Here is a 14,165-nt window from a genome sequence, read left to right on the forward strand (position 1 = left end):
TCAAGCTGGGATGTGGCCAGATTTCTGTGATGCCTCCTCAGCCCAGTGGGCCTTCAGCACAGCAACCGCTTCATCCACCTTGGAGCGCAGGGACTCTGGAGACTCCAGCATGTGGAGCAGATCAGAGTTGTCCATCTCCAGCAGCATGCCGGTGACCTTGGGAGCGATGCTGGGGTGCATGTTGTGGATAGATGGGAAGAGACGCTCACCTGGAGGGAGGGAGAATTAATATCTGTAACAGTAACAGTAACAGCTAATGGGGATCCATAAAAACAAACAAATAGACTCACCTATCATCTGTTTCTGGTCCTCATGGGGAACGGCAGCCAGTATGGAGGCAGTCAGAGGCTCCTGGTCCTGGACATGGACAGCAGGCTGCTGCATGGGGACCTGTGGCTGGGGAGCCATGTGCTGCTGGGGGTAGTGTACACCAGCTGTGTACTTGTTCTGGGGCACGGTGCGCATCCGCGCTGTAGCTGCATCTGCACTGGCAGGGCGCTGCCTCAAGGCCTGGGTAGCTGAGAGGAAAGATCATCATAATCAAAGGGATATTTATGGTAAATGTTTGGCGAGTGGTGTTGTCAGACCACTATGAGCAGCGTTGCTTCAGAAAATATACTGACCTATGCGCTGAAAGGTCATCATATGGGGCAACTGGGAGGGTGTGGTCTTCATAGCATTGAAGGTCTGAGGCCTGGTAGCGGATGGACACATGGTGTTGGGCATGTTCTGGAAGTGCAGAGGTTTCACACTCTGGGTAGCCAAGCGAGGAGTGGGTCTCAGCTGAGCCAGCTGATTGGTGAAGTATGGGGCAGCACAGTTCTGGGCCTGTGGAATGGCTGCCATGAAGAATCCAGGTGGGGGAGCAACCTGGTAGAGGTTGATGCCTGGGTTGGGCATTGTGTTGGGCATGTTCTGGAAGTGCAGAGGTTTCACACTCTGGGTAGCCAAGCGAGGAGTGGGTCTCAGCTGAGCCAGCTGATTGGTGAAGTATGGAGCAGCACAGTTCTGGGCCTGTGGAATGGCTGCCATGAAGAATCCAGGTGGGGGAGCAACCTGGTAGAGGTTGATGCCTGGGTTGGGAACGGCACGAACGACGCTGGCCATCCTCTGCATGCGCTGGTTGGTTCTGTGAGCCTGGCGCACCTCCTTGCGCTGGGCCAGGGCCACATACAGGGGCTTGGTGGCCACGATGCGGCCGTTCATCTCAGTCACAGCCTTGGTGGCCGCCTCAGGGGAGGAGAAGCACACAAAGCCAAATCCCTTGCTGCGTCCACCCTCCATCATCACCTTTGCACTGGTGATTGTTCCAAAGTGGGAGAACTCTTTGTGCAGCTGCTCATCATCCAAGCGATCATGCAAGTTCTTCACATACAGATTGACACCCTGGTAGAGAGAAACCCTGTTTAGTGAGATGTTTTTCATGCCTCAAATATATCAACAATGTTTACCAAGACTATCAACTTATTTTTCTTTTACAGTATATCTTTTTTTCATATACACACACCTGGTATCTGGTCCTGCGGCCCTGCTTCATCTGCTCAAACTGGCGCTTCAGCACAGTCTGGCGCTCTCCTCTCTTCTGGGCGCGGCCCACGTAGACCCGCCTCCCATTTATCACCCGGCCATTCATCTCATCAATGGCCCTCTTGGCATCCTCATGCCTTTGGAAATTGACAAATCCAAAACCCATGGACTTACCAGTGTCATCAGTCATGACACGGATGCTCAGGGCTGGTCCAAATCTTTCAAACCTCTCCTTAAGGCGTTGGTCATCCATATCCTCTCCAAAGTTTTTGATGTACACGTTAGTGAACTCTCGGGCCCTGGATCCAAGTTCAGCCTCTCGTTTTTTGTGAGATTTGAAGTGTCCAACAAACACTTTTCTGTCATTCAATAACGTGCCATGGAGTCTCTTAATAGCTCTCTCAGCACACTCCTGGGTATTATACTGCACAAAGCCATAGCCTTTAGAGCCATTCTCATCAGATACTACCTTGCAGGAAAGGATGTCCCCAAACTCAGAGAACCTGTCGTAGAGGTCCTTGCTGTCAAAAGTCTCCACTAAATTCTTAATGAAGATGTTGCCTACCCCACTATTCCTCAGAGAAGGGTCCCGCTGAGACCACATGATGCGCATAGGTCTTCCATTGACATCATCAAAGTTCATGGTGTCCAGGGCACGCTCTGCGTCAGCTTGCTGTTGAAAGTTGACATAGGCATACACAAGAGATCGGCGTGTTATCATGTCCCTGCACACTCTTATAGAGATGATTGGACCACAAGGGCTGAATTTCTCATGCAGCATTCCCTCAGTGGTGTCCCTGTGGAGATCTCCTACATACAAGGAGGCCATCGATTGAATAAGCGCACTAGGATTCATGTCTAATGGCCCTTTCAGACAACAAGAGGTGAAAAAAAACAGTGAAAAGAACAAATAACATCTATCTATCAAGCTCTTCACAGAGGAATTGCAGGTAAATGAATGGCATGTGTACTGTAGCTGGATTCTAGAACCCCAGCTGCATGTTCTACATTGTTATGTCATCACATTGTCAATTGTGACATCCTTAATGACTGGATGTGATGTGTGTAATATGTTAGTAGAATTCTAACTTCAGTCATTGTTACCTCACAGACCATAGCCAGGGTCCATTTTGTACTAAGGTCAGCAAACCCCATGTAGGGGTTCATGAGGAATCCTTCCCCAGCAGATGTATTTCACATGAATAAGGATATTTTAACTGAATATGCCCGGGTGTTTTAGTGGCCCTTAAGCAAGCCTGTCTGACTGCCTTAAGGGGGGGGGGGGGGGGGGGGGGTGTCTTCAATGGGAGCCACGGTCCTCTGTCCAACAATGGTGGCAGGGCCTTCTTTGAAACAATCATTTCATAGAAAGCTTTGAAAGAAGTTAAAACATTTAAAACAATGTAACTACTTATTGAACTAATGGACATGTGTTTGTTCATTCGCTAAATAACTGTTGAACATAAAACAATTCAGCACATTGTCAAAAGTTTGAATCACTTGTTCCTACACTTTGCACATAACTGTGTTTAGACATAGAGCTTCAGATGTAGGATTGACAGACATTCGGATATTGCTTCTAGGTGTTTAACTTTTTCTTTTCAGTAAAACTCTTTTATGGTTTATGTCAAGTATATCAAAGTTAGCATTTTGGTGGCAAAAATAGCCAAACTGTCCCATCTCAATGGTTTGTAATACTGATATAACTACAGTAAACAGATGCTTGGTAAAGAAGTCTGTGTCAGCGCTGCTCCACAATTGATGAGTTGTATCGTCTCCATGATGTAGGCTGAAGGTTTCCATTGTGACAAAGGCTGTTAGTCTCCAATCAGGGGTCTCAAACTCGCGGCCCGCGGGCCGATATTTTGTGGCCCCCTACTTGACATCAAAGTTTAGTGTTAGTGCGGCCCGCGCGTTTTTCTCACACGCACCTTTTTGCCGAGTCGTTACCCTGGGCGTTTTATATTTTTTTTTTATCACTTATGGGCTACCATAGCTCAGGCTCGTGACAGCTTCCGGTGGTGTTTGTTGACAAGTTAGCCAACGCGAATTAGCGACGTTAGTCACTTGGTTGAAACGTGATTCCGGAGTGACACCAAGTGGAAGGAAAATCTATCCTGTCACCCAGTGCAAGGTACAGAGGATTTAGGAATTGGGCAGACTCAACAAGAGTAATCAGTGACCTAATAAAGACAGCAGAGTGTTGCAATAGGAAAGGGAAAATAATTACATGGATAGCAAATAAATGAAAGGTATAAACACCTCAGAGAGAACACGATTGATAAATTCAATAATGATAAGAAAAACGAAGTGCTCAAAAAAGCTATGAACAATGATAAAGTTTTCAAATCCCTCTCAGAATATATAGAAAGAGCATACTAAATAAGATCCCAAATACTCAGGTATTGGGATAAAAACATATAAATATATCACAATGGAAAGCCCGCCTTAAGGGTGCCCAAAGCGCTGCAAAAGTGTATGGTAGGCAGAAGCCAAAGCATTGATAGTAGTTTTTTTTATTAACTTGATGCGGCCCAGCCTCACCCAGACTCTACCTCCAGCGGCCCCCAGGTAAATTGAGTTTGAGACCCCTGCATCATTGTATAGCTGTAGACCTGTTCTGTCATGCCAGTACCGCTAGAGGCAGTCGTGTCACTATTGTTGATTTCCTCACCTACGGGCTGCAGAACACACGAGGACGGACGACAACTTCCTCTTCATTTCCAAGATGGCGGCCCTGTTGAGAAAACGTGTGTTTATCATCCAGCGGTTGTCAAGTCCACTTGCCTATTAGATATTGTCTGTCGATAGCGATACCTTTATGAACTATTTATCGTGTAGGGAGTTATTGTTGTGAATAGTGTATCACTCGCTTCCAATACCAGACGTTGCTGTTGTGGCACTTGGGACATATACACCAGCTGGTTTGGTTAGCTAGCTTGCTAGCGTGCTCAGTCTAAACGTTGGCTTGCTAGCGAAGTCGCTGAGCTAAATGACCGATTGAGCCATGTCAGCTCTCACTGTGTTCGTTCGGAGTTTGCCAGCATCTGCTTCAAACGCCCGACTCGAAGAGATATTCTCCGAAATTGGCCCAGTGAAGCATTGCTTTGTTGTCAAGGAAAAAGGTGAGTTTAACCCGAATACCAGCCATGTCCTAGCGATGGACCACGGGGTTCATGAAGCATGCACACATGTAAACTACATGTATTCTGGCCGTTCAGGACGTTGTTTGTATGGTTAAGTTGATGGCTAATGACTCACAGGGAATAATCTATATGATCGACCTTGGGTTACTTCAGGTGCAGAGAAATGTCGGGGGTTTGGATATGTCACCTACTCCTTGGAGGAGGACGCACAGCGCGCCCTGAAAGAAGTGAAAGACTACGACGGACAGAAGATAGCTGTGTCCGTGGCCAAGAAGAAAATAAACGACAAGAAGAAGGGAGGTACGGATGGAAAGTAGACATAGTATCACCTTGATGGGCTGTAGTCAATGTATGTACGGAGCAGGGGAGGCTGGTGGAGGTAGGCATCATTGTAAGTCATGGAATGGAACGAGGATTCTCTGATTTCTACCTCCACTGGTATTGAGGAATCCACAATGTCTCTGTTGGTATCATCAGTCATTCATGTGGTGTTCTTCTTTTCAGCACCCAAGGAGCCAGCCCCCCCGAAAGAACCGAAATCTAAAGGAATAAAGGATAATAACAGAAGGAAAGCCAGACTGATCATCAGAAATCTGAGTTTTAAGGTATTACTGCCACATTCATGCTTTCTCTCTCTCTACCCCTCCCCTCCCCTCCCCCCTGCAATTTGTAGTGCTTGATTCTGCCTTGCCTTATGGTCCTGCAGTGTTCTGAAGATGATCTGAAGGAGACCTTTGCTAAGTTTGGAACTGTACTGGAGGCCAACATCGCCCTTAAACCAGGTAAAATAATCACTATCCTAAAGTACACCAGTCACTGTTATCTTGTGATCAACAACACTCACCGAGCACTTCACTATACTAATACTGGGTAGGGCCTCCCTTTGCTCTCAATTCTTCATGGCATTGATTCCACAAGATGTTGGAAACATTCCTTTGAGATTCTGGTTCATGATGACATGATTGCATCATGCAATTCCTGCAGATTTTTCAAGTGCACTTTCAAGCTGTGAATCTCCCGTTCTACCACATCCCAAAGGTGTTTTATTGGATTCAGATCTGGTGACTGGGAAGGCCACTGAAGAACACTGAACTCATTATCATGTTCATGAAACCAGTTTGAGACGACTTTTGCTTTGTGACATGGTTCATTATCATGCTAGAAGTAGCCATTAGAAGATGGGTAAATTGTGGCCATGAAGGGATGCACATGGTCAGCAACAATACTCAAATACGCTGTGGCATTCAAGCGATGATTGATTGGTATTAACGGGCCCAAAGTGTACCAAGAAAACATTCCTCACACCATTCCACCACCTCCACCATGAGAAGTTGTACAGGTGTTCCTAATAAAGTGGTCAGTGAGTGTATGTAAGGTAAAAGCAACAGCTTTTCTGAAGTTATTGCCTGTCTTCTGTTTGGTGGTTCACCTCTCCTGTCTTTATTTTGTCTTTTTGATCCGCCATGTGCTCAGATGGGAAGATGCGAGGGTTTGCATTTGTCCAGTTCAAGAACGTGTTGGAGGCAGGAAAGGCCCTGACCGCCGTAAACCTGAAGGAGATCAAAGGTCAGTGAGCGTGGAACTGACCTAAAGTCTTTTATTTTTAGGGGGTTTCAAGCAAGTGCTCTTCATTCTAAGTTCCCTGAATGTAGCCCAACTGTAGAGGTTGTTCTCTGGTCTCAGAAATTTTAACTGAAAAAAAAAAAGAAAAAATCTACCTCTGGCTCGAAAAGCTGGACGGAGTATAAGAAATATGTACAAAGTCATTTCCTCATCTCTGTCCTCTCTCCCGCAGGAAGGCAGGTCGCTGTGGATTGGGCCATAGCTAAAGACAAGTTTGTTGCTACGCAGCCGCCCTCCAAATCGGGTAAGTAGTTATCGTGGCGTTAACAAATGGTTTACTTCTTTACTTTTGATGCGGTTCATCATCCAGTGTCAAAGGGCTAACAAGGGCAAACACCAGGACGAGGCATGTCCTGATGTTTAGGGATGTGGAGGTGGTCCAGTCACTGAGATGATGGTGGTGTTCTGATGTGCACACAGGACCTAAGAAAGAGGAAAAGGTTGCAGCAGAGAAACCGGCTTCTAAGAGTGACTCTAAAGAAGAAGAAAAGGAGGAGGAAGAAGAAGAAGAAGAAAAAGAGGAGGAGGAGGAGGAGGAGGAAGAAGAAGAAGAAGAAGAAGAGAAACCAGTAACTCCTCCTCAAAAGAAAAAGTAAACCTTCAATTCTGCATGAACTCATGTCCATGTGTGTACTGTTCCTGAAACTTGAAGCATGTGATTTAGATGCATTATGTCAGCCTTGATATTAGGCCCCTTGGACACACCTGAGCTCAGCTGTGAAGTCATTCCTAACTCCATTCTAACCTGGTGGTGAGGGTGACTCTTTCTCTTTTTTTTTTTAACAACCCTTCTCTCTACAGAGCGAGTTCCAAGCCAGTTGAACAGAAGGCAGACAGTCAGTCAGAAGAAGAGAGCGAGGAGGAGGAGGAGGATGCAGAGTCCCACGATGCAGATGATGATGATGATAAAAGTGACCTTGGGTCTGATGATGATGAATATGATGATGATGACGATGATGAAGACTCAGGTATGACTACACCTGGATCTTGCCCTGCTTTATTCTAGTGGTGTCATTGAAGTGCATGCTCTTCGTTTTAAAATGTGACTAACTGCTCTCTCCCTCTAGATCGTCCAACCAAGAAGAAGATGATCCTCCCCTCAGACATCAACCAGGGCAAGACCATCTTCATCAGGTCAGCTGCTTCTATCTTCTCAGCCCCCCCCCCCCCCGCCCCCCAAACACACACCATGTCTTTAACCCTACAATCCCCCCCCCCCCCCCCCCCCCCCCCCCATTCCTCACGTCTACCCTCAGTGTTTAAAACACTATAGGGTCAGCCTGGGGTGGTCCAGTGGTTTAGCACCACGGCCTACAGTGCACACATATGCCCATGTCGGCATGGGTTCGAATCCGGGCCCATGCCTTGCTGACATACCCTCTCTCCTCCTTACTTCCTGTCTTTCTCTACTGTCTCTTTCCAATAAAAACTGGAAAAAAAATACGAGAGTGGGACTACCCCCACTCCTAAAAAGAATAACCTTACAAAAAAGAAAGAAAAAAAAACACTACAGGGACCAAGATCAGTTCCAGAGTTGCTGATTGCTCCTTCTTCCTCCCTCCCTCCCTCCTTCAGGAACCTGTCGTTTGACACCGAAGAGGAGGGCCTGGAGCAGGTTCTACTGCAGTACGGAGAACTCAATTACATCAAGATCTGTCTCCACCCGGACACGGAACACTCCAAAGGTCCTTCAGAAACACACCGCCGTTAAACACTCTCTCTCTCTCTCTCTCTCTCTCTCTCTCTCTGTCCCCAACTGACATGTCTACATCTCAACATGCTGTAGGTTTAACATGGCTTGCTGATCGGTGTGTGTTGTGTCTGGTAGCCAGGTGTTGCATTTGCGCAGTACAAGTCCAAAGAAGCTGCCCAGAGATGCATCGCAGCATCGGAGGAAGAATTGGAGGTAAGACGCAACAGAACTATGACGGGGGCGGGGGGTGGTTTACATTTCCACAAACAACTTTCTCCCAATAACCCCAAAGAGCGGTACGTTGCGATGTGTGTATGTGTAACTCATTTTGTCCCTTCGTCCCTTGTGTGTGTGTGTGTGTCAGACCGGCGGTGTCCGTGTGGACGGGAGGAAGCTGAGCGTGGTAGCAGCGGTGAGCAAGGAGGACGCAGTCAAGCTGAAGGACAATAAAGTGAAAGTTCAAACAGGCACCAGGAACATATACCTGGCCAGGGAGGGATGTGAGTCACCACTGTCATCTCATTCTCTCTCTCTGTCTCTCTCTCTCTCTGTCTCTGTCTCTCTGTCTCTCTCTCCACTCCTTACTACTGCCTCCTACCCACCAGCACCGTCAGCCTCACTATAGAGCCATGTGAGTAACACCCCGCCCCTCTCTCTCTCTCCTCCTCCCTCCCTTCTCTCTCCCCCTTTCTTCCTCCCCATCTCCGTCTCAGTGATCCGAGCGGGAACCAAGTCAGCGGAGGGTGTGCCAGCAGCAGACATGGCCAAGAGAGCCAGGGTGAGTCCCAGGATCCACCAGTGCAACAGTCGCTCAATTCAATTGTCTTTTTTTTTTTTGTTTGTTTCTTGTGGAAATGATCATGGTCTCCCCTCCCATGTGTGTTTAGTTTGAGGATCTGAAGAGGACCAAGCTTAGGGACATCAGCGTGTTTGTGTCGAAGACTCGTCTGTGTGTTCATAACCTGCCCAAGTCTGTGGACGTCAAACAGCTGAGGAAACTCTGCCTCAAAGCGGCAGGGGGAGGCAGGGAGGTCCGAATCACCGAGGTAAGACACACAGACACAATATGTATTATTATTATTTTTTAATTTGGTATTATTGCATCTGTTAGGTTAGTGTCTGCACCACCAAGAGGAGTTATACACCCCTATTGACTCTCATCTGACTGAGTCATACTGGGTCATGCGTTGGAGTGGCCACTAGGCGGCACTGCTGTTCAGCATCTGCAGTTGCCACATGTCTGTTTCTTTTCACCGTCTCTGACCTCCTCCCCCTCCCTCCCTCCCTCCCTCCTCCGCCCTCCCTCCCTCCTCCTCCAGTGCAGGGTGATGTATGACAAGAAACCAGAGAAGGGGCAGGTGTCGGGTCGGTCACTGGGTTACGGCTTCGTTCAGTTCCAGGACCATGAGCACGCTCTGAAGACACTACGTCACCTCAACAACAACCCCGAAATCTATGGCACAACCAAGGTGTGTGTGTGTGTGTGTGTGTGTGGAATGGAATGGAATGGAATGGAATGGAATGGAATGGAGCTGTGTGTTGAGGTGATGAAAACTTGTTATTGAAGAATGGTGCGAGGTGTTTGGTTTGGCAACCGATGGCATCTCATCAATATTGACTGTTTTCTGAGTAAGCCAATGAGAATGTGTTATTGAGAGTTGTGTGTTTGTGTGTGTCTCATCCACAGAGGCCAATCGTGGAGTTCTCTCTGGAGGATGGCAGGAAGCTGAAGATGAAAGAATTGCGGCAACAGCAAAGCAAGGTGGAAACCTTGTTTTTAGTTCACTTGGAGAGTCACTCAGACACTCCAAAAGACACTTTGAGACTCACAGCTGAGAGTAGCCTTGGGGACCTCTGCATTAGATGTCTCTCCTAAAAAAGGCCTACTGATGATAATGATGATGATATTGATTTTTGAACATGTTACATTGTCTGTGGTTTCAAGGAGCGTTTCCAGAGAGGGCGTGAGAAGGTCCAGGCCAGCCGGCAGCCGCAGGAGTCCGAAGGACCTCAGAAGGGCGCGGCGAGACCTCAGGGTGGCGCCGCGAGACCTCAGGGGGGCACGGCGAGACCTCAGGGGGGCGCCGCGGTCACAGGGCCAGCAAAGACGCCGACACAGCCATCGCCGTCAGGCCACGCCGGGAAGGACAGAGGTACGGCACAGCGTCTTACACCATGGCAACTCCAATAAGAAACGTCTTTTTCAACGGTCGTATCAATACACGTGATGGCCATTTAAAAACAAGGAGAAAATGCCCTTTTTAGGACGCATTGAAGAGCTGCGTTTCTGAAGTCAGTCATCGCCTCCTCAGCTCCCTCTGCTTTTCCCCCTTTTCCCAAAAGTGTCATGTAGCCTATACCACCGGGCTGACACTCGGCATCGATCCTGCCTTTAATTTTAGGAGAACCCACAAAGGCCTTACCAAGTCAACCGCGGAGTGCCGAGAGCCTTTTGAAATAGGTTTCATGAGGCGTACATCCTTTATTCAAACGTCAGTCACTACTGCTGTTACCGTTTTTAACATCGTCAGCAGGCAGTGTCACGAGCCGTTAAATATGAGAGAGAGGGGGGGGGGAAGAGGCATAGCCAGGCTTATCCTTCCGTCGGGATGAGGCATAGCCAGGCTTATCCTTCCGTCGGGATGAGGCACAGCCAGGCTTATCCTTCCGTCTGGATGAGGCACAGCCAGGCTTATCCTTCCGTCGGGATGAGGCACAGCCAGGCTTATCCTTCCGTCGGGATGAGGCACAGCCAGGCTTATCCTTCCGTCGGGATGAGGCACAGCCAGGCTTATCCTTCCGTCGGGATTAGGCACAGCCAGGCTTACCCTTCCGTCGGGATGAGGCCACCCTCTCTTTGTCCGTTGTGGCGGATATCACATCCTGTAACCTACTCTGAGAGCCTATCTTTTTGCAAATGGACAACCGGGACGTAGGAATAATTGGCTTGATTTTTTCCCCAGACTTAATAGTCTGCAGGCCGGATGAAGATGAACTGTGAGGTTATATTAACCGTTATTCTAGTTTGCCAGAGCCGCCAGTTTGCAGGCCGTCGGGGCAAGTGGGACACCTTGTGGCCAGAAGGCGACATTGTTAATGGAGGTGGCAGAGTTATGAGCGATTGGCCCGATAATAACAATACCCCCCCCCCCCACACACACACACACACTTCAGAAGGTGACTACAGGACGATACGATTGTGTAGACTATCGCCCAACCCTACCTAACAATTCCACTCATCGTAACCTTAACCTTAAATCCTGACTTCAGAAGAAATGTTATTTGGCTCATCTATTCTGACAATGTTGTTATTTTTGTCCATTCTCCTCCTCTTTCCCTCTCTCCCCTCCCCCATCTGTCACCCCACTGATGTCCTCTCTGACATGGCTTTCTAGTGCCTCCAACTCAGGCAAAGGCACAGACACAGAAGCAGGGCGGGCAGTTTTCAGGGTTCCAGACTACTCCTGAGGTGGAACACGTTGAACTGCAGGACGGCAAGAAACGAAGAAAAACCCTAGCCTTCCCCTCCCATCGCGGACCTAAGATCAGGTACACACACACACACACACACACACACACACACACGACTTGTGTCATATACCTGTGAGTACTCCACCTAAACTATACACAGGGGTTCCGGTAAAATACTTAATCTTAATCTGTCAACATGACGGACAAGGTTGAAAAAAAAAAAAAAAAGAATCTGTCAGTCAATTTTTTCACCCGTCGATACATGTATTTGTTACATGTTTACCGATCAGGGGCCTGGGGCATCCAAACATCCCCAGAGGAGAGAGATGTTGACAACCAAACTCTTACTGAATGGTTGCCCAACTCGACAACTCATTATCAATACAGTTCTATTCTGCCCAGATGACATGGCGGAGAAGTTACAGTGACAAAAATCAATCGCATTCTATGAATAGGACTCGCTTGTGAGTCTTGTTTGCAGAATCCAAAGGAAAGCGTCACCCCACCGTGGGTTTTTAAGGAGGAGGGGGAGGGGGGGTGAACGTGAACGAAGCGAATTCACACTTCAAGCGATAAATTAGCTGCACAGCAACATCAGTTAGAATGCAATAGAATAAAGAAGGCATCCCTGATAATGTGGACCAGAGATGACTCTGGCGTGGGCATTTAGTGTCAATCACCATGACAGCACCAGTTAGGTCACACAGCAAGGTGGGACTACAACAGCAGTAGGCTGATTTTTTGCTGTTTTTAATTATAGTTTGTTCTTTTGCGGCAATATTTCTGTCTGTAAATGACGGACAATTGTCGGTTAACGGAACCCCTGGCTATACACATTCTCTATCGAAGCCTCTCCTTATCTCTCTTCTTATTGTGTGTGTGTGTGTGTGTAGACTGCGGGATAAGGGGAAGCAGCAGCAACTGCCCCCTAAGCCAAAGAACCGGCCAAGCAGGAAGGATCGACAAGGACAGTCACTGGAGAAACCTACACAGCCCAGACCACAGGTATATGCTGTCACACACACACACACTCATGGAACACACAAAACAGCAGCCAGTCACAACAACAGCACACAACCCAGACCAAAACACAAAGACAATCTGAATCTTTATTTATACCGAGGCCAATAGTTCCTGATGAACCTGTTGTCAGCAGCAGAAATGCTGTCAGAGATTGGCCTTGCCTTTGTGCTGTCATCTGATAGTGAACCTATGAGCTGCTTAAAACTGACTCTGTCTCTGTGTTTCCCAGAGTGCTAAAGTGGGCAAGAAGCGGCCCAGAAACAGGGAGGACGACCGCTTTGACAACCTGGTGGAGCAGTACAAGAAGAAACTGATGGGAGGCAGCAAGACTGGTGCAGCTGTCAAGAGGAACAAGTGGTTTGATAGTTAATTGTGTGTGTGTGTGTGTGTGTGTGTGTGTGTGTGTGTGTGTGTGTGTGTGTGTGTGTGTGTGTGTGTGTGTGTGTGTGTGTGTGTGTGTGTGTGTGTGTGTGTGAGAGAGAGAGAGAGTAAGAGAAAGCCCATTCTCATTTCTTGTTGTTTTGAACAGTTGACATGTTGAGCTTCATGAAGATTGGTTGGGATGTGGTGTTTTTTGAATAATGTTCACCCATTAACTGTGTAAAAAGATGTTTGTAACTTCATTTTATACATGAGTCATTAGTTTCTCCATCACAGTACAAAAAGAATGCTACTCATTATTACCCTGTTGATCTTTTACTTTGTGCTGTTTGTTTGTTTATTTGAATTAATGGTGAATAATGTTAGGAAAATAAGAGCTTTCATTATTGTAAATGAATGAAATTTTTATTACATAATGTACAAAGACCTTGACATTAAGATTGTGTTTGTCTTTCTTTTCATTTTAAAAAACCTGCCAGTCTCAGAGAAACTCAAATTAAGTTGCAAATGCAGCTTTCACACACACTGCCCTCCATAAGTATTAGAAGGAGGAAGCAGTTTAGCTCTATACTCCCAACAGTTTAAAATCAAACAATTACTATGGGGCCAAAGTAGAGATTCTCAGCCTTAACTCAATGGTTTTTTTTCAGATTGGGTTCACCATTTAGAATGTACAACATTTTTGAAACATGCTCCCCCTATTCTAGGGCTCCAAAAGTACTGAAAATAATCATATAATGTCCAAATAAAGTACTCATGTTTAGTATTTGGTTGACAATCCTTTACATGCAATAACCTGAAGTCTGTGACCCATTGACCCCACCAGACACTGGGTGTCTTCTCTGGTGATGCCCTGCCAGGCCTGTTTTTAGTTTCTTTTGCCTAAAATATTGTCATTAGGAAATTAAATGCAAGTTTAATTGGTTTTAAATCTGAAGATTGACTTGGCGTTTGAAGAACTTTCTGCTTTTTGGCCCTGAGAAACTCCCTAGTTGCTATGGCAGTATGTTTGGGGTCATTGTCTTACTGTATGACAAAGCGCCATCCAATGAATTTGTGAGTTTGATGTTTCTATACACTTCAGAATACATTCTGTTGCTGCTGTCAGCAGTAACATCAATTAAGACAAGTTAATCAGTTCTTGTGGCATCTATACATGCCCAAACCATAGCACCCCCTCCACCATGTTTCACAGATGAGGTGGTATGCTGTAAATCTTGGGCAGATCCTTTCTTCTCCAAACTTTCTGCAACTTTGCAATCACTCTGGTACATAATATTCGTCTTATCTGTCCACAAGAC

General features: G+C 46.9%; 2 protein-coding genes across 3 annotated transcripts; one reads left to right on the top strand and one right to left on the bottom strand.

Moving 5' to 3' along the window:
- Window positions 1-2,383, bottom strand: LOC310801647 (polyadenylate-binding protein 1A-like; the record flags this gene model as incomplete). Its single annotated transcript, XM_083665714.1, has 5 exons — window positions 1-209; window positions 291-518; window positions 624-839; window positions 1,005-1,386; window positions 1,508-2,383. 5 exons carry the CDS (start codon window positions 2,381-2,383, stop codon window positions 1-3), a joined length of 1,911 nt encoding a protein of 636 aa, XP_083521840.1.
- A 1,884-nt stretch (window positions 2,384-4,267) lies between these two features.
- rbm28 (RNA binding motif protein 28) lies at window positions 4,268-13,298 on the top strand. 2 transcript variants are annotated; one of them, XM_083667234.1, is made up of 20 exons: window positions 4,268-4,652; window positions 4,827-4,973; window positions 5,178-5,278; window positions 5,380-5,455; window positions 6,147-6,239; window positions 6,469-6,540; window positions 6,717-6,888; window positions 7,098-7,264; window positions 7,364-7,430; window positions 7,872-7,981; window positions 8,129-8,202; window positions 8,354-8,489; window positions 8,703-8,767; window positions 8,877-9,035; window positions 9,309-9,458; window positions 9,677-9,751; window positions 9,935-10,154; window positions 11,385-11,538; window positions 12,354-12,465; window positions 12,713-13,298. In XM_083667234.1, exons 1-20 carry the CDS (start codon window positions 4,535-4,537, stop codon window positions 12,851-12,853), a joined length of 2,409 nt encoding a protein of 802 aa, XP_083523360.1. In that variant the 5' UTR covers window positions 4,268-4,534; the 3' UTR covers window positions 12,854-13,298. The 2 variants fall into 2 exon arrangements, with proteins under 2 accessions (XP_083523360.1, XP_083523361.1); XM_083667235.1 differs by having other exon boundaries at window positions 9,935-10,142.
- Window positions 13,299-14,165: the final 867 nt, after the last annotated feature.

The sequence above is a fragment of the Argentina silus genome (assembly GCF_951799395.1).
Source record: "Argentina silus genome assembly, chromosome: 3".
Taxonomy (NCBI): Eukaryota; Metazoa; Chordata; class Actinopteri; order Argentiniformes; family Argentinidae; genus Argentina; species Argentina silus.

Bases quoted from the DNA above. Each gene is read 5' to 3' on its own strand.
- rbm28 (XM_083667234.1), top strand. From the start codon at position 4,535: ATGTCAGCTCTCACTGTGTTCGTTCGGAGTTTGCCAGCATCTGCTTCA. The intron at 5,279-5,379 runs GTATTACTGCCA...ATGGTCCTGCAG, and splicing joins TCAGAAATCTGAGTTTTAAG to TGTTCTGAAGATGATCTGAA. The intron at 7,431-7,871 runs GTCAGCTGCTTC...TCCCTCCTTCAG, and splicing joins GGCAAGACCATCTTCATCAG to GAACCTGTCGTTTGACACCG.